At 38.1% G+C, this 25,252-nt stretch overlaps 1 protein-coding gene across 22 annotated transcripts in view; it reads left to right on the top strand.

The window, feature by feature from the left end:
• ehbp1l1a (EH domain binding protein 1-like 1a) overlaps positions 1-25,252 on the top strand; it is a 76,488-nt gene that overhangs the window by 41,409 nt on the left and 9,827 nt on the right. For 7 of the 22 annotated variants that reach the window (XM_073908161.1, XM_073908162.1, XM_073908163.1 and 4 more), the window contains 7 exons: positions 18,642-18,885; positions 18,965-19,119; positions 19,840-19,888; positions 21,403-21,933; positions 22,118-22,169; positions 24,236-24,279; positions 24,447-24,558. In XM_073908161.1, the coding sequence (XP_073764262.1) occupies positions 18,642-18,885; positions 18,965-19,119; positions 19,840-19,888; positions 21,403-21,933; positions 22,118-22,169; positions 24,236-24,279; positions 24,447-24,558 (1,187 nt within the window). Of the gene's footprint in view, positions 1-1,961; positions 2,376-4,787; positions 7,128-7,223; positions 7,290-9,138; positions 11,580-11,683; positions 11,733-12,046; positions 12,248-13,244; positions 13,734-15,092; positions 18,225-18,641; positions 18,886-18,964; positions 19,120-19,839; positions 19,889-21,402; positions 21,934-22,117; positions 22,170-24,235; positions 24,280-24,446; positions 24,559-25,252 lie in introns of all 22 variants that reach the window. The other 15 variants (XM_073908155.1, XM_073908159.1, XM_073908157.1 and 12 more) reach the window with 6 other exon arrangements.

Consider the following 25,252-nt stretch of genomic DNA (forward strand, 5'->3'; position numbering starts at 1 on the left):
GTGCATCGGAGAATGTATGTTCTTAGGACACTGAACTCTTTCTGTGTAGAAAACAAAATACTAAGAACTTTTTATACTACCTATATTAAGAGTATATTAAGCTTTTCCTTTTTTGCTGATTCTCTTCACTTTTCATTAGAGACAAAAATCTCCTTCAAAACTCCCAGCAGACACACAAGATGTTAATATTAAGTTAGATTTAGGTTGTGATGTTAGGTGACTAAAATTCAATGTGTAGCTAGCGTCTAAGGACAACGTTATTTTGATGTCCAATAACGATGTTAAATTATGTTGATTTTAGGTTGTGTTGGAGAGTGACCAAAATCCAACGTCTGATACAGTAGATGTCATAGTGGTAATGTCCATGCAACATCAAGGTGTAACATGATTAGACATTGATATTTGATTGATTTTAGGTTGATTTTAGATTGGATGCTGGACATTGATGTCGGCCTGACATTGGTTATGAGGTCTGATTTGTATCTCCAAACAAAATCCAATGTCCTCACGACGTTGGGGTATTTTAGGTACAATGTCAATATGATGCCATGTTGACATGCTGTGCCTGCAGGGCATAGTCAAGACTTGATCCAAGATAATTGGTTTGCCTCTGTGGAGTCTAGCAGAGTCACATGGACAGCAAATGATAAGGAAACTCAAAGTGTGGTAGGAGATGATTCCCATCCCCTGAAGCCTGTTTTGTTCTGTTGCCTTTACCTTTGTTCCTGAGGCAGTATGACTTTACAACCTTTCATTTTAGCAAGTTTTAATTACATATATATATATATATATATATATATATATATATATATATATATATATATATATATATATATATATATATATATATTTTTTTTTTTTTTTTTGTACTATTTATGAAGTTATTATGAAGTATGCTGAATTGTGTTTTTTAACATTGTTTGCAAGTGATTTGTTTGTTGTATCATGATGCTACTGCCCTAATTGAATTGCCCCTGGTGGGATTAATACAGTTGTTAAACTTAACTTACTTAAAATTATGTATTGTATGAGCATATTTATAAGCAGAGTATATTTTAGTCTTTCTTTTTCTCATATATTTTAGTCAATATATGAAGAGTTTAGATGCAATATCCGCTAAACGCCTCTTTCGCCAAAAATGAGTTTATGACATTTTCATGAATGAGTTCATGAATATTTTAGGCACGTAGTACACCTTCAACAAATAGATTTGCTTCAAATCATCTAAATCCCAGCGTCAGTGTGCTCAGAAATAACAGTTTGTTGGCAAAAGCCTCTAAACCCCACTTGCCTTTGACAGCAAAAGCTGCTATATCCCGAGAACCAATCAGAAGGCACAAATCGAATCATATGTTTTCAATGTAGTTATTGATTAATGCACTTTCTTGACACATTTCATACTAATTCATTTTTCTTCTGCTCTGCTTTGTCCCTGGTTTATCACAGCAGAATGAACCGCCACTTGACAGATTTATATATTTTTAATTTCAGATGGTTTGTGAAATGTGTTTTATGTTTGGTAAAATAATTTTTAATGGCATCTTCATTTTCAACTAATTACATTGTTTGGATCCAATAGGTGGATTTAGAGGGTTTTGCAATAAAAGCAGACGTGGATTTAGCTGGTTTGGACGCAAAAGAAAATTTACCTTGTTAAAAAAAGCAAAGAATTGTCTAAAGTGAAAAAAAAAAAAAAAATGTATTTTATTTACCAGCTAATAACCTCATGATACATATAAAATGAAACTTCTGAACCTTATCAGAGGAGCCTGATAGAAAATGCTCCTTATATATCACATATTAAAGTTTTTTAACATGCTAATTTATTTTTATTTTTTGTATTTTTATTTTTTGACAAAACGCCTTTGCTTTACAGCATGGTGTTTCATTAACAGATTGGATAACTATATCAGTCTGATTATTTTTTTTTTTTCATCAGTTTTGATGTGCTTTCTTCCTAGACCAGAGAGTATGGCCTCTCTGCTGGCCAGTGATCATACCTCATCAACTGCGACTGATATCACATATTTCGAACTGCCAAAATCAGAGCTGTCTTATAAAGATAAAGTACCCACTCAAGAAGCCCCTGAAGCCCCTGTCCTAGAAGCTGCTGCAGCCCCTGCATTCACCGCTCCATTACCTGAAGTCCAGATCAATCAGTCAGAGAGTTCACAGAGCCCTGCTGAGCTGGCCGTTTTACACTCGGCTGCACATGAGCAGACAGAAGACGAGACAATTTCTCATAAAAACAAGCCAGAGCCGTGTCCAAGTAGCTTTCAGCCGGCAGAAATAGAAGAGCAAGAGGCCAAAGCAGAATCTGTGCCTCAGCTGCTCTTAAGTTCAGAAATGTCCCCGTCAGATCACACTGATGAGGGGTAAGTATGGAATGATGCATGTTCTGAGACCATCAAAATTAATAGTATATAGTAGGGGTGTGTGAACCTACACTGGTCTCATGGTTTAGATTGATTGGGATTATTTTGTCATCAATTCGGTTTAATTCAATATCACAATGCATTGCACTGCATCCTCAATTTTCAGTATTACTTCACGAATACAATTTTGTCATTAAATACAAGCAGTCAGACATGCAGTATGAACTCAAAATGCTTCTTGAGTGAATCAAACATCAAATAAGTGATAAGGACTTTTTGTCATGAGGTGGGTGTGGTCGAACAAGCAGCATAAAGGAAGTCAATGTTAAGGCTGATTACCTCACGAAATGGATGAGGCTACTTAAAGTGTCACCTTTGAGATATTTTTTAAAACAACAGGGGCAGTCAAAAGAAACCAACCGTAAAATCAGACGAAGAAACATATAAGTAGGAAGTTACCAGAACTACGATATATCATTAATATCATTCAAGACATCTAATTATTTTCATAATTTTTATAATTAACTTTAATGATTATAAAGATTTGTGTAACGATTCAAGATTTTTCAACTTTGATTCATCACTTCTTTTGTTCATATCTCAGATTGTTCTACCTATTATAGTTTATTAAAATGTTAATGACGACAGATCATGGGTAGCTCTAAAAATATGTTTTTTTTTTATTATGGCAAAATTAAAAGCAAAAAAAAAAAAAGACCACTTACCAAACAAATACTGACGTGAAATTTAGCCCACTCCACAATTCACACATTTCTGCATGGCTAGTTTGTGTCCTCTACTGTTATATACTAAAAAGGCAATAACTTAACTCAGTTCAATTCACCTTTATTTGTAAAGCGCTTTTACAATGTAAATTGTGTCAAAGCAGCTTTACATATAAGATTATAGTCAATTGAAACCGTGTCAGTCCAGTTTTCAGTGTTGAAGTTCAGTTTAGTTCAGTTCAGTGTGATTTAATAATCACTACTGAGAGTCCAAACACTAAATAGCAAATCCATCCATGAGCAGCTCTAAAAATCCCGAACAATGCAAGCCAGTGGCGACAGTGGTGACAGCGGTGAGGAAAAAACTTCACTTATTGGTGAAAGTGAAAAATTAAAAAACCTCGAGCGAAACCAGGCTCAGTTGGGCACGACCATTTCTCCAATGGCCAAACGCCTTGTGCAGAGCTGCAGTCTAGGTAATAAACGGTCTAGGTAAATTCCTGCCTATTATCACCAGTAAAGCCCAGAAAAACAGAGCATCAGTATACTGTAAACCGATAGGTTCAAATATTTTTTTTCAGTTATCAAATAAATAATTTGTTACTTCATTTTAGTTTTGTAACTAGTAAATTGTTTTAAATTCAAATTTGTAACATATACATCAGTGTAAAACCTATGAATGGTGTAAAAACATATTCTGTAATTGTTTATTTTGCAATGGCCTCTTTTTTTGGCTTAAACTTATCACACAAGTTTTTCTAAATTTTCTAACAGAAACTTTCTTCCTTTCTCACTGCTGTTGCAATTTCGAGCCAAGATTTATTGGTCATCTGTTTATCCCTATGATCACGCAATAGACAGATGATAATAAAGATAAAGATGTCTGTACATAAAGATGCCTGTACAGGCATACCTGTTTCATCTCTTTAATGTCAAATCTGGCACCGCACACACTGTTCACTCGAGTCTCAAAAAATTTAGTGCGCTCCTCTATCCGAAATCATGTCGCGCGCACCCAAAGCAAACCTCCGCAAACACTGCAATGACATCGCACTCAAGCGAACTAGCGAACGGGTCAAGTATAAACCAGCCTTTAGGAGACTGTCTCTCCATCTCAATCACTGCAACGACACAGGTGTTAGTTATGTTTTTGATTGATCTACTTTTCAGCTTCCGGTCTCCTAACAGGCTCTTCCTCTGTGCGGCTGTTCGACCACACCCCCCTCATGACATGACATGTTCAGCATTGACTTTTGCTGTTCAGTGAATGGGGGAGATGGATCTTTTGCACAGTGTGCCCTTAGCATTGACACAGGGTATCTTGAGTTCTACTGTACCTTCAGTGTCAGTAAAATGTGCCCATATGTAGGCTTTTAAAATTTTAATTACTTGCAAATGCATCTCACCTCCCTTGCCATAGTATGCTTCAAATCCAACAACAAGCAGATCTGTCAGTTCATTGTAACCAGTTATGGTCTGTTACAAAACCGATACTGTATCGTCCTCTTTACATCTCAATGCACTGAAGAAACAATTATATTTGACACCCCTAGTATATAGTTACTGTTACATTTGAAGCTTTTTAAGCTTGTTTAAAGCATATAATGTATGCATTGCCATCCATTTGCTAATTCATAAATTCATTTTACATCCCTCTGATCTCTTTTCTAATGTCCCTGTCCCTCAGCACCAAAAGCATGGCCGCTTTGCTGCCCTCTTGCCCAAAAACATCCCATTCTCCTTGGTCACCATCCACTTTGGCTGATGATAGAGCTGAGAATCAAATGACAAACGTGTTTATAGATGGTCTGCCTTTAATGAACAAGAAAGTCAGTGCTTTACCCATTGATAAGAAAGTGCCTAAAGGTAAAGAGGCTTCATCTGTTTTCAGCATGCCAAATCTTCTCCCAACATGTCCAAAAGCTGCTTTTGTACCTGGGATGGCATCTATAAACTTTCAAGACGCTAAGTGTCCTGAGGATGAGTCTGTGAAGGTATTAATAGAGTATATTCAGAAAGAGAAACCAGATGATTTTATTGAAGAAATGGATACCTCACTGTATGATCAAAGCACAGTGGAAAATATGATATCACTACAGTTAGCTTGTCCAAAAGCTGCCAACATTCCTGGATTTCCATCTATGCCTTTCTGTGTGGTCAGTCTTCCACCATTATGTCCAGATGTTTCTGAAATTCCAGGTTTTTCTTCAAGATATCCAAGCCTTTGCACAGACAAACTCTGGCCTAAAGAGAATGTAGTGATTTGTTTTAGGAGAAATAAGCGACAGATTTTACCAACATCATCAATGAAGATAAATGATGAAATGACAAGAACTATGTTTGCGCTTAGACCGTCTTGTTCAGCTTCACCTAAGATTTCAGGATTTCCATCCGCTCCAAAACCAGTTGCACCAAATATGGTTAGGATTTCACATTGCTGTCCAAAGGTTTCCAGTATTGCTGGATTTCCATCTGCAAAAGTCTTTGCTGTTCAAAATCTCTTTCATATGTGGCCATCCAATAATGAAGCATCTCTGATAACAGCACAAAAGAACCAATCCAGTTTGCCACGAATTGTAAATGTATCAATAGAAGATTGTTTAACCAGTATGGTGAGCTTAGTGCCATCTTGCCCAAGGAAAGCAAGGACTCCTGGTTTTCCAAGTGCACCAAAACAAGACATCACATTCTCTATAACAAAACTCCTACCTTTATGTCCATCAGCTTCTTGTGTCGCTGGAATATCATCTATACAAACTCTTACAAGCAAATTAGATTCACTTCAGAAATGGCCAAATGACAAACCATTCTGGATCAAGACATTGGCCTCCCAGCAATGTCGTTTTATCAATCGATATCCAGCTCAGTATGAAGTTACAGAAGACAAGTATATTTTCAACAATATGCTGTCATTAATATCATCATGCCCCAGAAAAGCAAGAAATCCTGGACTTCCTTCTGCACCATGGCTCATGCCTGAAACACAAATAACATCTGGTACTTTATCAGCATGTCCACAAACCTCTAAAACACCAGGCTTTCCCTCTTTAGTCCCAAGCAAGCTTGACAAGGCTGTGGTTAATATTTGGCCTTTTAAGGAGAAAGCATTTATAGAGCGAAGGTGTTTGCCAGAGTACACATTTGACGAGTTAAACATTGCTTATCAGAACAAAGCAAATCTTAAAGGAATGCATGCTATTTTGTCCAGTTGTCCAGTAAAAGCAAAGATTCCTGGATTTCCATCTGCACCGAAGCCCAAATTAATGCTTTATCTTTTACCTTCATGCCCAAGAATCTCAAATATACCTGGAATGGTATCAAGCATAATACCTGAAGCAGAACTACAGTGGCCTGGAAATGAAATGCCATTATGCTTTAAACAACTGAGCAGAAAGTGCCAGTCTATACAGGCTGTTCCACCTCAATACACGGAAATAGAATATAACGATATGGTAGCTTTGCGTCCAACTTGTGCAACCAGGGCTAAAGTGCCTGGATTTCCATCTTCCCCAAGACTAACAATTGAGAAGGCAACACCAGATATGGCATCGCTCAAGCCATCTTGTCCTCATTTGACAAAATTGTTAGGTATGCCATCTATTGACTTAAGAAATGAAGCAATGGGTTCAGGTGCATGGCCTCATGATGCAAATCAGCTGCATATAAGGACCTCAAAGGATGACATGATATGTTTATCTTTAAGAAACTTGAATCAGCCATATGATGCCTACCTAAATTTCACAGAAGACATGTCTATGATGATGCCATCCTGTGCAAAGCAATCCAATGTCCCTGGCTTTCCATCCACATATTCAGAATCTCTACAAATGCTTTATCAGACCCAAGCACAAACAGACAATCTTGGCAATAAACAAGAGACTCCAACTGTGCTTGATCAAGCAGATACTGAGATGAACCTCTGCAGTGCAAATGAGTCTGACAGTAGTTTTGCATTTGAAAAGACCAAGGAGAATGTGAGCTTTTTGGGAAGAAGTGAGGAAGGACAAAAGGGAATTCTGGAAAGGGGGTAAGTTCAGAATTACCCACGTGTTTGTTACACCAACAAAGAAAATATACAGTGCGCATCCTGCAGTGCATGAAATACTTTGACACTTGTTTCTAGGAAGATGCATTGCAGAATGTGGCACTCCTTACCAGACATGCCACTATTACTGACTGTTGAGGAGAGGTGAGTTTTGCAAAGAAACAAAGATAAAGAGTATTAACTCAATGCTTTGCCTTGCCCAAATCAGATGTTTTCCGCCTGCAAATAACATTTATATATTTTTCACTTTACAGTAAGTGCATAGTTCTTCCCAAAGTGAAAAAGCTGTAATAATTTACTCAACCTTTTGTCTTTACATGTAAACAAATGTGGTCCAATTTTAAAGAGCCCCTATTATGCATTAAAAAGGTAATATTTTTGTTTTGGGCATCTCCAGCAACAGTCTGATATGCATGCAAGATTAAAAAACATTTTTTTTGTCTTATAATATGCATTTCTTTTTACCTAATTATTCAAACAACTCCCATATGGTTTGTTCAGTGCTTTAATTGTCCCCAAAAACCACTCCAAAGTGCAATGCTAATCTGCACTGATTGGTCCTATGCCCCATTCTGTTGTGATTGGTCGACTGTGTTCAGCTTGAGACAGAGTGAATTGCCCACAACGGCTTATCAACACGTTTCAAGTAGTCAGAGTGCAGAGAATACAGTATATGTGAGCCCAATGCAGGAGTGCATTGAAGCAATGCAGTTAAACACCAGCATATTACTTAATTCTCAACCATAACACACGTTCAGTATTAATCCACACAAAAGCTGAACTATTTTGAAACTTGACCGCCACACGTGTGTAGGAAGCTGATGGTGGATATAGCAACGACAAAGGACAGAGATTCACGAGCTCACAAACGCGTTTAAATCTGTATAAAAAGCAGTCCGCATTGCGTTTTCAATGTGGTTTTAGACATGATATGAGAATATAAAAAGTTAACCAGATACAGTACAAGCCATGTGAGGCAGTTACAAGTAACTAATCACAATTAAATACACATTTTGCAAGCTAGAGAAAACAGGGAGGCAACCATTTTAATCACACTTACATACACTTGTGAAATGGAGGAAGAAACTGATCCATGAACTGTGTACTGTAAAGTTTTTGTCAAGCTCTGACAAAGTCCCATACATCAATAGTCTTTTCTTGGTTCTTTAACAAATGGCCAACAAATTCCCCATTGTAAGTGTGTAGATTGCTGTAGCACTTGTCAGAAAACTGACATGAACACAACACAAGGCTGGAGCTATAATGCTGAGATATTTTTGCAAAAATAAACTTAAACCACTGATTCTTCACATCCTCATCTTTGAGTGGGGAAAATCATACTAACTTTCCCTCAAACTTCAGAGCACAGTCTTCACGACATGATTCACCTGGGATCTGCTACTGTTTGTCGTCTTTCCCTTTTTTTTTTTGCTATTGTTTTTGTGGGAGGGGGTTTTAATTTTCCACAACAAATAGCCGGGGCTTGAGTTCCATATCGACGTCATGCTGTCACTGCTAAACATTCATTACCACGACGATTCATTTAAACCTCTCTGAGTCGACTCTTTTATAAATGAATCAATAGTTTTAAATAAGGAGCACTTTCAGATTTAAGCCTAAGGATATTTCACTTCACCTAGAGCTGTTACACTGCATGAAAGGTCATTTTCAAAAACCAATAATAAGGGCTCTTTAAACCAAGAAAAGCCTCAAGTTTGATTGACATAAAGGCGAGTAAATGACGGAATTTTCATTTTGTGGTTCAACTATACATTTATTGTCATTGATGCACAAAAGTGAAAAAAACTAGGCACAGTGTGTTAAGTGTCTGTCCTGCTGTAGATGTAAATCGAAACATCCAGTTCAGAAATTGTTCAGGAGGACATGTGTATTAAGTGGCTGCCAGTAAATACACTGATGCATGCAGTCATATCATCTTGTACTGTCATACAACCACAAATCTGACATCTGGTCATATGCTTACTTTTCTCAGACGTCAAATCATAAGAGCTCTTCCCTTTAAGAATCATGGAGATGCTCTGGTTGAAAAAATGGATGTAGATGAAGGTGTATTATCGGCATCACTAGACAGTCCAGAACCATTTGCTGGTGACATAAAGAAAGAAAACGAGAATACCGAAGATGACCGTAATCAAGTCTCTTCAATGTCAGAAAATCTGCCTAAAGAAGCACATCAAGGGTGTATCCCAAACATGGTAGACCTTTTTCCATCATGTTCACTGTTCTCAAGAGTTTTGGGATGTCCGTCTACGGCACTGTCTAGCATATGCAAAACAGACATCATCAACTGGCCCTCTGATATGAGTGTAATTTGGGATGAACATCATGAATCATCAAAAAATATGTTGTTTATGCCATACTTGGAAAAATCCCCCTGTGAGGGAAATATGGTGTCTCTGACATCCACATGTCCAAATGAAGCAAGAATTCCAGGCTTTCCATCTGCTAAGAGACCCACAGAGGCCTCATCTCCATCCGATCCAGAAACATCCATTATTGTTAACACATCTTCATTGACCCTAAATCCAGAGGAAAAGGAGGAGCAGCTGAGCATGGAAACATCATTACTGGAAGACCTTTCAAAACCAAAGCCAGTTTTGGACATCGACAGCCTTATTGAGCATTCAGAGATTCAATGCTCAAAACTTGTTCCTGATATCCAATTTGCACCAAAAAGTAAAGAAATAACTATTCAGTCATGTGAGGAACTAACACTTCAGTGGTCTACAATAGTGGAGACCAAACTGAGGGGTGATTCCATACCTGCGGATGAGACCTTCATATCTGGATTACCGTCACAAATCCCAGATTCAGTCCCTACATCCCAAAGAGACCCAAATATGTTGGAGCTCCTTCCATCCTGTCCGGTGCTTTCTAGAATCCCTGGATGTCCATCTTTAAGGGTAATCAAAGACAGGGAGTACATCTGTAATCAGTCAATAATATTTAGCCATTTATTAAAAGATAGGCAAACAGGCATTTTTAAATCTAGTAAAGATAAACCAGATACAAAGATTATAGCACTGGCACCAACATGCCCTCAATCATCAAGCATTGCAGGATTTCCATCAAGACCACACCTTAAATCACAGATGAAGCCAAACATGATAAACATTGGTCCATCTTGCCCAAAGATTTCAAATATAGCTGGTTTTCCAAGCATCCAGACACCAAGGATGCCCAACTGGCCTATGAGTGCAGTTATTTTGTGGTCATACACATTAAAGGAACCGCCTGTTGTTTTGGACAAGATATGTATAGAAAACAGTCATCGAATGTCTGCTTTGACACCTACTTGTCCATCAGTGGTCTGTGTTCCAGGTTTTCCATCTGTTCCTGAACCAATAATGCTAAGTATGCTTCCCGCCTGCCCAGAGAAGTCTAATATTATTGGATTTTCTTCTAAAAGAGTCCATTTAGATTGGTCCATTGACAAAAATACATTATGTAATGCGTCCTTTAAAAAGCAACCTGTTGTTCTTGTTGACAGAGTAGAATGGTTTAACGAATCAACTAAAATGTTTGCATTAGTTCCAACCTGTCCATTAAAGGCAGAACTACCAGGATTCCCATATGCACCTAAGTGCAAAGCTACACTTCCTCCCAATATGGTTGATCTACATTATTGCCATCCAAAGACATCAAGAATCATGGGGTTCTCATCAAGTGAGAGAATAAACACAGGAGCATGGTTTGAAGAAGAAACACCCATGTTGGTGCAACCTCTGAAAACAAGATCAGAACAGCTCAGTCAGTATATTTTAGCAACTCAATATGAAGAAATAGACGCAAATATTTTGGAGAGGATGTTTGCGCTTGTGCCCACCTGCCCGAGAGAAGCTTCCATACTTGGTTTCCCCTCTCTACCTCAACCTAAAGTGCAGGGTTTCTATCTCCGTAAAGAACCAGACATAGTTAACGTTTTGCATTGTTGCCCAAAGTCTTCTCCAACCTTAGGTGTTCCTACAGTAAAAACGGTGCCCATAGAAGAGTCTCAAGAGAGGATATGGTTTGCTCAGAAACCCATATGGGTTAATCCTCTTAAAGAAAGACCAATGATGTCTATGAGTTGTACAGAAGATAATGAAAATTATTTTAAAAGCATGTTCTTGCTTGCTCCAACCTGCCCTAAGCAGGCCAGAAGTGATGGGTTTCCATGCTCAGAAGGCCTCAGAAAGGAAGTTACCTCATCATCTTCCCCAGAGCCTCCAATCTCTTCAAAAGATGAAAACGATTTTAATAATCTGACCTCTGAGGAGCCATGTTTCCCAGTTGGAGTAGGACTTCCTGATTTCCCACATGCTGCTTATGCGTTTTCTTTAAGCCCAACCCAAGAACATGTAATATCTGAAACCACATTCAGACAATACATAGAATCAGAAAGGAAACAAACCCCAGATGTAATAGGAAGTGGTAAGAAGCTTATTTTTAGAGTGTTTATTGAACATTGAATCATTTGTATTCTCAGAAAAACACAGAGTTTGTGTTCTTTTCTTTTTGATTTCCTTTTTTTAAAGATAATTCTAAAGAAACGGGATTTGTTCTTGAGATGCCCTTGGCTGAAGGGTGAGTTAAATAGCATGTTTTGAATGTGTAAACACTTTTAGAACTGCTATTGTGTTCCGATGTTGCGTTTTCAATTGACATTGTTGAGGTTTTATGCAATCACCTTTTTCATGTCAAGACAATACTCAAAAACTGTTCAACAAAACATTACTTGACATGATTTATATGACCATTAATATAAGACTTTTTACTAACATCATTATATCATCTCATTGTAACATTTTAGTGCATGTATGTGAGAGATATGCATGGTAAGAGACATGCTTGTGAATGGAATCGCACTACCTTTTAACTAGTGAACTATTGTTTATCAGTATTGAAAACTATCAGGAGAGGTGTTTTCTGGAAGAGCAACTTGCTGACGAAGAGACTTCTAGTAAAACCCATGAAACAGCAGAACCAGGAGAGACTGCTATAACATTAGGGTGGGAGGTTTTGGAGGCAGATGATACTTCCACAGAAAAAGAAGGCTCTTCTGGTCTTGTCAAGACTTTAGTTGATGTCTTTCACAGAGGGTAAGATTAAATAACCCGTTAAAACCACTGAGCATGCTGGCTTGGATTTTACTTCAGAAACACTTGAAATTTATGTTTATGTTTAGTCATTTTCAAATAAAAGTTCCCATGAAATCAAAATCAATTTTTAGGTGTTAGTATCAATATGTTAGTATTAAGGATGTACAGTTGAAGTCAGAATTATTAGCCCCCATTTGAATTTTTTTTTTCTTTTTTAAATATTTCCCAAATGATGTTTAACAGAGCAAGGTAATTTTCACAGTATGTCTGATAATATTTTTTTTTTTTCTGGAGAAAGTCTTATTTGTTTTATTTTATTTTTTATAAAACTTTTTTTTTCTCATCAAATCTTTTGACCAATAAAATGCTCTATAGTATCTAGGTCCTGCCCTCTACAAGACACTTCTCATTTACTTTTCATTTGATCTGCTTGAGCTCAACCGCTTTTAAGCCGCAGTCACACTAGAGTTTGAGCGTGCGAAATTCTGTCGTACAGCGCTGCGAAAAGGGGTGGGATTAAACAAGATGATTAGACATTTAAAAGGTGAGCGATTGCTCCATATTTTAAATTACTTTACAGAGAGGTCATGTTTTGATCCTCGATTGGTGTCACGCAATCATATGATGCGATTTCGCATGTTGGAGTTCACCAAGTTTGAACTTTCCAACACAGCGAACTGCGAAACTTTCCGCACGACCTTACGTTTCCGGTCTGACGCATTCATGTGCATATGAATGGAACTCTATGGGAAAAGTGCAGTGTGACCGCAGCTTCACTGGCAGAGCTGTGATAAAAAATTTAACTCTATTGGCTATTTTTTTAAAAAGGGGGAGGAGCTTGAACCATCTTCAAGTTTTGGTTTAATTTAAATCACACATTGAACAAAACTGCACATTTCAAAGCACTTCATGGGACATTTATGTATGATTTTAGTTTTCACTAATATTAGTTTGCCATTTATTTGAACATTAAGAGTTAAGAGTTGCTTTCTTTTAGTTATGAGACAGTTGCTGCAATATTGCAGCCCTCAAGCTCTGGATCAGTCACGGACACACTAGATGCTCTCGACAATCTTTCATCTACTGTGGATCCAGAAGACAGCAGTTTTCCAATGGCGAGTGGATGTGACCATTCACTGGAAGAGCTCATACAGGCTGCAGAACCCGAGGTGTTTGAATCTGCCGAACCCTACATGTGGCGTTTGGTTAGTGGACGTTCAGAAACATCACTTTCTTCAAAAGAAACTGAAAGCTGGTTTGTTGATGATGAAACATTTTGTCTAATGAGGAAGTGGCCCCCCTTGACTGAGGCTGACCTTCATGAGATAAACAAAGTGGAGGAGGACAATACACGTGTTGAGTCACTGATACAAGAAGGTATATCTTCAGTTCTAGAGGAAGCTGGTAATGATGAGATTGTCACAGAAAGTAAAATGTTTGAGACATTGAAGGAGAAGGTGTCAGCCACAATATCTCCAGAGGAGGGGTGAGTTAATTAGGAGTGTTGCATTCAGACCCAAACTGCAACCCCCGCAAATGACAGAACGGCTGTTTTTTTGTTCTTTTCTTTTAGTATTTGCACTCACATGGCTGTTATGTTTGTGATTTTTGTTGTTATGAATATTTGTGTCCATGTGTCTAATTATGCTTTTGCCTTAAAGATGCAGTGTGTAAATTCCAACATAGGCTTAATCCGAAAACATAGCCCTTTATGCATTTCTGGAGATCCCGAATTATGTAGCCAGAGCTACTTATGGCTGCATTTCATCTTAAAAACAGGCGCTATGGGGCAGTATGACATTTTTTCTTTTCTCGCTAACTAGCTGACAGCTTACTTGCATGTGGACGGCTTTTCCGCTGTTACCAGTTCATCCGGTAGCTTGACATGTATGCCGGCGGACTTGAGATGCAGAGAGGAGTTGACTGCAATAAGGGGGTTTCGAGTCCAGTGAAGAACAGTTCCAAAGACTGGGTATGACAAAAACAGAAGCAAAAAACATAAATAAATGAACAAGTAAAGAACAGGGTGAGAATGTGGTAAAATCTGAAAGTGTGGTAAAAATCAGGGGGCTTTTCTTTTTCTGGATTGCTTTTCTAAACACTGCATTTGGGTTTAGGGAAGGGGGTGGGCGGGTCAATAGGTACTTTTAAAAATACTATTGGTTGGATTTAGGGAAGGGGGAGGGTGTCAGTCAGTGAGTTGGTCAAGAGATATTTGAATCTCAAAAAGGGTACACAGTGGCCTTTGTCAGATTCACGAAAGCAAAAACTGCAAAAAAAAAAAAAAAAAAAAAACACACAAGAAAACGTAGCTCCTGGGATCTAATTTGCACTTTCCAGAAATGTATATAGGGGTGCTTAATCAGAATGAACTTGGGTTTGGTAAATTCAGTGCCACAAAGAATGGTTGTGTAAACACAGATACACATACATTGGTCTTTCATTCCTGCTTGTTATTTCATTGTTTGTCCAAATAGGTAGTTCTGCCCCCCAAATCATGCCATTGGTTGAGCTAGAAGTAAAAACACCTATACATAATACTGATAAAAGAAAGTATTTCTTATAATTTAAATAAATAAACCTAGACACAAATAAGTTACACACTGCACCTTTCAAAACATGTATTTGTTCAGATTGTGAGCTGAGAGCTCTGCTGGTATTACTGTGACCAATTAAACGGCTGCATGTTGCAAATGTATGCATACTCTGAAAGCTGTCTTTTATGCTGTACTGTTGCTTGACAAATATATATACAAATTGATGGAGACTTATAATGCTCTTATGGGATTGTTTTTGTCTTCATTACATTAAGTAAATGTAGTGATACTATATTTTTGTCCTTAAGGCCCCAACATCATATTGTGCAAGAAGTCTCTCTGTTCATCCAACAATCTAAGGATGAATTACTGGATGAAGACTGTTTATCCTTATCATCTTCAACATACCTTAAAAACGCACAGGCTGTCTCAGAACAGACTGCTGTTTTAACTTTAGAACCTGTGCCACCAGCAAGGACCAAGAAGCAAGACATTCTGCAAGAGGCATCGATTGCTGATCCAACTGAGCCTAATGATCTGATCAATAATTTCTGTGTCATATCACAAACTGATAATTATTCTCAGAGTTCACCACATAATGTACAGCCAGGTACAGCCCTCACTGCCATTTTTGCAGATAAGAGTTCAACTCCAGAAACAGATAACCCAGTTGTACCTGTTCCATTGGCACGGACCAGAAAAAGCCAAAGTGCTTCTGTTCCTGAAGGTGCCTCTGTTGAAGAAGCAGCCAAAATTGAGATTTGTGCACCAACACCTAAAGAAAAGCTGAACTCCCAAGAAATAATAGTATCAGGGCATATTAACCATACTGAAAATGTTCCCTTGTTGGCTACAAAGGACACAGTTACACAATTATGTGCCCCTCTGAGAAGGAAGAGTAAATCTCAAACCAGCAATGTTGATGAAGCCAGAGGAGAGTCTGAAGTAAAGAGCACTATGTCTTCTGTCGTTGCCAACATGTCTCAGCCTGAAGACAAAAAAAAGATTGGAGCTGGAGATGAATTGAAGCTAAAAGACCAAGTGCAGCTGGATTTGAATGTTCCTTGCAATGTGGAAAATCGTATCAAATGTACTGATCTTCCAGTCGCAATGCCATGTGTGAAAAAGCATCTCAGTGGTTCTTTTACAGATGATACTTCTTCCCCTTCTGGTGGAGAATCAGATAACATTAGTCTTCAAACAGAAGACTATGAGAACCATCTACCTGTGCCAATGCAACGGTCAAAAAAACGTCTCAGTGTTTCTTTCAAAGAAGATCTTGCAATTCCTTCATCCAATCTTCTGCCTCAAGGAGGTTTAGATGCTATTGTTCTCCAAACAGAAGACCATAAAGATTCAAGTCTACCAGTTCCAGTACCACATGCAAAGAAAGGTCTTAGTGATTCTTTTCCAGATGATCTTCCAACCCCTCTATCCACTCCACCTCAAACAGAATTAGGGAACACTGTTCCTCAAATAGAACATCCTCAAGATCCAAGTCTGCCAGTCCCAGTTCCACGTGTAAAGAAACATCTCAGTGACTCTTTCTCAGAAGACTTTCCAGCCCCTTCATCCACCTTTCCATTTCAAGCAGATCCAGATGAACCACAAACAGACAATCAGGATTCAAGTCTGCAAGTTCCAGTAGCATGTGCAAAGAAACATCTTAGTGGCTCTTTCGCAGATGATGTTCTAACCCCTTCGTCCACCCCTTTTTCTAAAGCTGATCCAGATAACATTGCTTCTCAAACAAAACATATTCAGGATTCAAATCTGCCAGTTCCAGTACCACGTGCAAAGAAACGTCTCTGTGATTCTTTTCCAGATGATTTTCCAACCCCTCCATACACTCCTCCATCTCAAGCAAATCCAGATAGTATTAAACCTCAAACAGAAGACAATCAGGATACAAGTCTGCCAATCCCAGAGCCATGTGTAAAGAGTTTTAGTGGTACTTTCTCAGATGATATTACAAACCCTTCATCCACCCCTCTGTCTGAATCAGATCCAAATAGCGCTGCAACCCAACCAGAAGAAAATCAGAATTCAAATCTGCCAGTTCCAATACCACGTTCAAAGAAATGTCTCAGTGATTTTTTTCCAGATGATCTTCCAAGCCTTTCATACACTCCTCTATCTCAAGCAAATCCAGATAACATTTATATTCAAACAGAAGACAATCAGTATACAAGTCTGCCAATCCCAGAGCCACGCGTAAAGAAACGTCTTAGTGGTACTTTCTCAGATGATATTACAAACCCTTCATACACCCCTCTGTCTGAAGCAGATTCAGATAGCACTGTAACCCAACCAGAAGACAACCAGGATTCAAATCTGCCAGTTCCAGTACCACGTGCAAAGAAACGTCTCAGTAATTCTTTTCCAGATGAGTTTTCATCCCCACCATACACTCCTCCATCTAAAGCAGATCCAGATTGCACTGCAACCCAACCAGAAGACAATCAGGATTCAAATCTGCCAGTTCCAGTACCACGTGCAAAGAAACGTCTCAGTGATTCTTTTCCAGATGATCTTCCAAGCCTTCCATACACTCCTCAATCACAAGCAAATCCAGATAGCAATAAACCCCAGACTGAAAACAATGAGGATACAAGTCTGCCAATCCCAGAGCCACGTGTGAAGAAACGCCTTAGTGGTACTTTCTCAGATGATGTTCCAACCCCTCCATACACTCTTCTATCTCAAGCAGATCCAGATAGCACTGCAACTCAACCAGAAGACAATCAAGACTCAAGTCTGCCAGTCGTAGTGCCACTTGTAAAGAATCGTCTCAGTGGCTGTTTCTCAGAAAATCTTCCAGCCCCTTTAACCACTCCTCTGTCCGAAGCAGATCCCGATAAAATTGCTCCACAAGCAGAATACTGTCAAGATTTAAGTCTGCAATTGACAATGCCAGTTGTAACAGGACTTCAAAGTGATTCAATTCCAGATGATACAAGTATACCCATCCCTTCTCATTTCAAGAATGACAGGGACTCTAATGAAAACCTTCCAAGCTTGACTCAAGTTTCTCCCTCGATAGTCTCAGAAGAAGCCAAGCTTCCTCTCTTGGATAGTAAAGAATGTGCTGTTGAAGTTTCCACACAGTTGAGCACAGAAGCAGGGATAAAGAAATCAACCACCTCTGTTGCCAGTGAAGTAGAGTTAACCAGCATGTCAAACAGAAAGGGCCTGGAGGAGTCTGGTTTAGATACCGTTGGGCTGGTAGACCCTGATGCGGCAGAGATCAATGAAAAACCAAAGACTGGTGATATATTTGGTGAACATAGTGAGGATGATGAGGGGAGGTATAGTGTTAAAGAAAAGGAAAGTGAAAAAGATCAAAGCATTGAAGAAAAGATGACTGCTGTATATTTTGGAGATGATGCTGTTGATTTGAGCACTGTAGATGACACAGGGGTTGTCTTAGATGTTTCTAGGTAAGTTACATGTGATTGCCTGCTGTCATATTTGCAGACATTAGCATGCAAATTAATTACTTTACAAGTGCTGTGCATGGTCATTGGAGGTGGTTGTCTTTCAGAAAAAAATGGTGCATCTTTAATGTATGGGATTTTGGCTAATTTAGTCAGAAATGTTTGATCTTTAATGTTAATATTAAGTTTTGTATTTTTATGAAAAACATCCTGTGTAAAAAATAAATGATTGTGTGATAAAAGTGAAGACATTGGTCCTTGTTTGTGTATTTTTTTGTCACTCATTGCAAAATTAAATCTGAATATCCTTGAATGCTTGCAAAAATACATTAAATTTATTTTATCAATATACCATATTTAATTAATAGCTTTTGCAGTACTTTTAAACGTATTTCTTTTGTTGTGATTTATTTTATTTAGACAATCTGCAGCAGAAGATTCCCCAAGCACTCCTGTGCCAATGCCTCGCGTCAAGACACGTTTAAGTGCTTCTTATCCAGAAGACTCCATTACCAGTTCCTCATCAGACAACCAATGTAAGGTTTCAGAAAAGTCTCTTAATGAGCCAACAGTGCCTGCTCGTAATAAACGAAGAGCTGCAGGAGATGCCATAGACCTTCAGGAAGCTTCCACAGCCCACACATTGTTAAACAGTGAAACAGAGGTGGGTGCATTTTTTATTATGTTAATTATATTATCGTAATAATAACCAGATGGTTAATTAGCTTTTTGTTTTATGCCAGATTGTGACCTTGGTGAATTCAAGTCAGTCTCTGTTGGAATGGTGCCAAAAAGTCACGCAAGGTTACAAGGGTGTGCGTATCACAAACTTCAGCACCTCGTGGAGAAACGGACTCGCTTTCTGTGCCATCCTGCATCATTTTCATCCAGAAAAACTGTGGGTGTTTTTTGAAAAAGTAATTAAAGTGATAGTTCACCCAAAAATTTAAAATCTGTGATCATTTACTCACCTTCCACTACTTGATACCAACCTGTTTGAGTTGATTTCAGCTGTTGAACAAGAAAAAGTATTTTCCCAACATTGCTCAAAATATTGTCTTTTGTGTTTAACAGAAAATAGAAACTCACAAAGGTTTGGAACCACTTGAGGGAGTAATTTTTTTATACATTTGTTTTTGGGGTGAGCTATCCCTTTAATGGAGAAATGAAGCACTCAGTCAGGTTTGCATTATTTTGTAAATAAAAATATATATTAAAAAATTGATTAATGTAACCATTTAGCAGAAAACAGCATGTTTTACTGTAGATTTTAGACCAAGGGTGCCGCCATCTTGGAATATCGCTATTTCTGACAACACGGGGTTGGTTCTGTTCACTCAGCTGTACAGATACAGTGGAAGTATTGGACTGAATACGAAGACTGGAAAGCCTAATTTAACCCAATGCGTGAAGTTGTGGGCGTGGAGCTGGTGCTGAAACATGTTTTTTTTATATATATTTACATTAAAGTGGAATCCAATGTACAAAATAATGTAAACTTTACTGAGTGCTTCATTTGCCCTTTAAGCTTATTTCATAAATATCACACGGTTATGTGTATTTGAACATCTCAGTCTTACTAGCTGTGTTATTTATTTGTTTGTTTTTCTGTATTTAGGAATTATGAAATGCTAGATCCATATGACATTAAGCGCAACAACAAGAAGGTGAGCTAACCCGTTTTATGCAAGATTAATATTTTATTTTCTTTTTAAAATGAATTTTTTTTTTAGTGTAAAACTAAAATTACAATACTTTTTATCTTTCCACTGTGCAATTGATCTGATTTTTATTATTAATGCTTATTTTTATTTGAATCTTTAAAGAGTTAGTTGACTCAAAAAACATTCTGATATTAAATACTCACTCTCATGTCATTTTTATTCCCTGAGACCTTTGTTTATCTTCAGAACACATTAAAGTATTTTAGATAAACAACATTTTCAGAGGTCCAGAAAAACCATTTAAAAAAATTGTCAAAAATTTCCATGTAACTTCAGAGTTTCAAATGTAATCATTTAAAGCTCCAAGAACACTTTAGTGTGCAAAACAAACATAACCATTACTTTTCCCCCGTTTATACTGCCAGTTAAATGTTAAAACGCATGCAATTGGATATTCAGAGATCAGTTTCAGGCCTCCTTCATATGTGAAAAATAAATCAGATATAAATTGCGTGACAATGCGACTATCATGTAAACATGCAGATCGAATTTATTGAGGCATTCTGCTTCGTACGTCAGTAAACTTTCAACAATGTGGTACTTCGCGGTTTATTGACGTAGAAGCCCTAACCCAAAAGTGTTCTTGAAACTTCGTATGATTACAGTTGAATCACTGAAGTCACATTAAGTGAAGTTTATTTATAAAGTAATTTTGAGAGGATCACGTGCTTATGATTGCTAGCGGCTGGATCCGCATTATCCAATTCTCAATGCACCAATCAGACAACTCCTAAGCTACTACAAATACCTTGGGTTACGTACCGCCGCTATCTTCGTTTTGAAGAATCCCCCATCCACTCCTACTCCTTCCTAGATGGGTGACACGGTGGCCCAGTGCTTAGCACTGTTGCCTCACAGCAAGAATGTCTCTGGTTCTAGGCTTTACCAAACCAGCAGACGTTTTTGTGCGGAGCTTGCATTTCTCCCCCTGCTCACGTGGGTTTCCCCTGGATTCCCCGGTTTCCTCCCACCGTCCAGAAACATACAACATACGTTAATTGACTAATCCAAATCGGCACTCTAGACATGCTCCTAGTAAATAATAATCTCTCAAGAGAAATCACTATCTGTTATTAGCTACTACAGCAGGGGAGTTCTTGAGATCTACCTGAGCTCAAACTCCCCTCTCGCCTTGCAACGGAAGGGAGCCCAGGGCTCGAAGATCTTATGAGCTCTCTTATGAGGGCTCTCTCCCAGGACAGCAAGCCAAACAAGCTTATAAATAATCATCAGCAAAGTGTGAGCTCTTGAAATGTTTTGACAATGTTTTTGGTTCCTTTTTGATTGAACATCTCTGACTATTGGTGTCTATGAAGGACAAGATAGCTCTCAGATTTAATCTAAAATATCTTAATTTGTGTTCTGAAGACAATAAAAACTGAATAATTTTTTAGGTAACCTAACTCTTTAACATCATGGTCATCCATTATAAAGATTTCCTTCCATTACAATTCTAGGCATTTGATGGCTTTGCTGAACTGGGCATCTCCCGCCTGATCGAGTCCTCTGATATGGTGCTGCTGGCAGTGCCCGACAGGCTCATCGTGATGACATATCTCAACCAGATCCGCACCTATTTCACAGGCCAGGAGCTCAGTGTCATACAGATCGAGAAGAACAGCAGCGAGTCCAGTTACGCCGTCGGTGAAAAGAGGGAAGAAGCCGATCACGAAGCCGCTGTTCGCTACTGTGCCGAAAGACTCCAGAGCAGCGGCATCACTCTAGAAACCAATGGAAATGCTCCAGAACGGGAAGCTAAAGCAGGTGCCGGAGCTATGGTGGCTCCTCCAAGAACCAAGCGAACACAGGGCTCGAACCAAGCTGGTGGATCAGGAGCCGCTCAGCCTCCAGTGGCTCCACCCAGAACTCATACCTCAAAGGCCTTTTCTCATATCAAGGATGCAGATCTTGTAAAGAGACGGAGATCGAAGCTGCGGGGAGAGTCTCTGGATGAGCCCGAACAACACAAACAGCAGAGCAGTGCTGAGGTAAAACAAATTTTTGACTACCCATTTTTGTAACGCAATATTCAAAGGATTATGCTACAACATTATGCTATAAGTATATTCATCATCAAGTTTGTGAGGGTGATAATTAAAAAAATAGATAATTGGGTAATCTATTTGGACAATTGTATAACATTAAGCTGCTGTATGTTATGTTTTTACCCAGGCTGCATCAGTCCAAGCAGAAACTGAAGCAACCAAAGGAAGCCCAGAATCACGTAAGATTTAACATTTTAATGTCTTTTTTTGTTTCAACACATTTAATTGTTGGATTGAGGTAAACATTTTCTTAGCAGAGAGTAAAAAGCAATCATTTGTTTGTTGTAAACTATTGTAAAATGAATTCATTTACATGACCTGGGGGGTATTCCAGAAAGCTGGGTTAACTTATCATCTGCTAAACCCTGAACTCTCAGTTGACTGAGCCAAAACCTGCTTAATGTGAGTATGTCGGTTCCAAAACAGCTGAGAAGAGTTAGTTAAATCAATCTCCTGAAGATAACTGCGGGTTAATGTGTGTGCATGGCGCATACCTGAAGACATTTTCAGTAGATCGCCGAGAGAATGTCACAATGAGAAAAAAGGGCAACGCACTTTACAGAGGTGAAGCTGGAGGTTTTAATGCTGGCGTACAAGTCATTAAGGTCAGTTATAAAGAAAAAGCAATACACATCTGAAGGAAAGAATTATAACATAATAAATAGATAAGAAAAGAAAAAATAAATAAGAGAAAATTTTTTAGTTTATTAAATTACACATGCCACCCTCACTTTTATTGTAATGAAAAATTAAATGTAACTTTAACATCTTTTTGAGTATGTTGTGTAACCATTCATCCATTTCATTTTCCAGCCATTAATTTCTTAAGGCCACAATAATAATGTGTATTGACTACTATACAGTTGAAGTTCGAATTATTAGCCCCCCTTTGAATTTTATTTTATTTTTTAATTATACCCAAATGATGTTTAACAGAGCAAGGAAATTTTCACAGTATGTCTGATAATATTTTTCTTCTGGAGAAAGTTTAGTTTGTTTTATTTTAGCTAGAATAAAAGTAGTTTTTAACTTTTAATCCAACACAATTTAACACAATTTTAAGGACAAATTATTAGCCACTCTAAGCTATAAATTTTTTCGATAGTCTACAGAACAAACCATCAGTATACAATAACTTGCCTAATTACCCTAACCTGCCTAGTTAGCCTAATTAACCTAGTTAAGCCTTTAAATGTCACTTTAAGCTGTATAGAAGAGTCTTGAAAAATCTCTAGTTAAATAATATTTACTGTCATCATGGCAAAGATAAAATAAATCAGTAATTAGAAATAAATTATTAAAACTCCTATGTTTAGAAATGTGTTGAAAAAAATCTTCTCTCCGTTAAGCAGAAATTGAAAAAAAATATTGAAATTAAAGAAAAAACATGGGGGCTAATAATTCTGACTTCAACTGTATTAGGCTTCTAGAAATTGTAATCCTTCTGGAGATAGAAGAACTCTGTCCAAAGTCAAAATTAACACTGAAACATTCTCTTAAAAGGTAAGGACTGGAGCTTTGTATTAAACAACTAGACTGAGGCCTGTCTAACTGCTTTGGGCCACCAGATAACTCTGAGAAACTGCTCTGTCCCTTAATAAAGGTTAATCAGTGGTTGAATTACTGGACCTTAAACCACACAGTCTGTCACAGTTGTAAGTGTTTGTTGTCAGGTAGCTTTAGGTTCTTTTTATGCTTTTTGTTTTGCATGCAGATGAAGTTCCATCTGCCTCAACTAACAAGCAGTGTAAGAATTTGTCCACACTTTTCCATATTTGAATTTCGCCATCGAACAGAACAATCTTTTATTTATTTATTTTAATTCTAATGTCGAGAGAAGTCAGCTGAGGTGGCTTGGGCATTTGTTTCGGATGCCTCCTGGACACCTACCTAGGGAGGTGTTCCAGGCATGTCCCACTGGAAGGAGGCCTCAGGACATGCTGGAGGGACTATGGCTCTTGGCTGGCCTGTGAACACCTTGGGATCCCCCCCAGGAGGAGCTGGAGGATGTGTCTGGGGAGAGGGAAGTCCGGGATTCTCTCCTAAGATTGCTGCCCCTGCGACCTGGCCCAGGAAAAGTAGTGTAGAATATGAATGAATGAATGAGTTCTAAAGTAGCTGTGTAACGTCCATATTCAAAGGTTATCCACTTACTAACTCTTATATTTACCCGGGTATGTCACATAACCTGCTTTCTGGAATACCCCTCTGATTCAGAAGTATTGTTTTTTTAATTTTTGTACAGAAAACGTGGAGATTGTTGACGAGGCCGCTGCAGGAGAGAACCAGGTCATTCATTGATTTTCTATTTGTGGCTTGCTGAAAAAGAATCTGTCAAATATTGCCTATATAGGCTCTTCATAGATTGTCTTGCATGTAATAGTATTTTATAAGAAGCTGCTTCTGAACCAGGAGTAGAGAATTGGATAGGGTTGTAAATGCATGTGTGTTTGCAGGATGTCAGTCAGTATGTGCTCAGTGAGATGCAGGCGCTGGAGGCTGAACAGAGGCAGATTGATCGCAGAGCAGACACTGTGGAGAAGAAACTCAGGAGAATTATGCAGTCTGGTAAGTCAAAAGCTCACTTCTTGCCTTTTATATAAACCGCTACATAAAAAAATTAGGAAAAAGGTTTTTTTTTTTTTATATCAGGACAATTAAACAAATATACAGTTGAAACCAGAAGTTTACATACACTAAAAAAAGGATCATAACCATTTTCTTAAAAAAAAATGTCTGATGGTAAATCATACTAAACGTTTACTATTTTAGGTCTGTTAGGATTACCTAACTGATTTACATTTACTAAATGCAGGAATAATGAGAGAATGTTTTTGAGAATTTTTTATTAATTTCTAGACAGTCAAAAGTTTACACACATTTCCTTGGTATTTATTTTAGCTTTGCTTTTAAACTTTATAACTTTGAATAAATGTTTTGGGTATCCTTCCACAAGCTTCTCACAATAGTTTGCAGGAATTTTGGTCCATTCCTCCTGACAGAGCTGGTGTAACTCAGTCAGATTTGTTGGATATCTTGCTCGCACAAGCTTTTTTTCAACTCTGCCCACAAATTTTCTATAGGATTGAGATCAGGGCTTTGTGATGGCCAGTCCAAAACATTTACTCTGTTGTCCTTAAAGCACATTTGAACTAATTTGGCAGTATGCTTAAGGTCATAGTCTGTTTGGAAAACCCATTTGTGGCCCAGTTTTAATTTCTTGGCTGATGTCTTGAGATGTTGCTTCAGTTTTTCTACATGA

This window comes from Danio rerio, chromosome 7 (genome assembly GCF_049306965.1).
Source record: "Danio rerio strain Tuebingen ecotype United States chromosome 7, GRCz12tu, whole genome shotgun sequence".
NCBI lineage: Eukaryota > Metazoa > Chordata > Actinopteri > Cypriniformes > Danionidae > Danio > Danio rerio.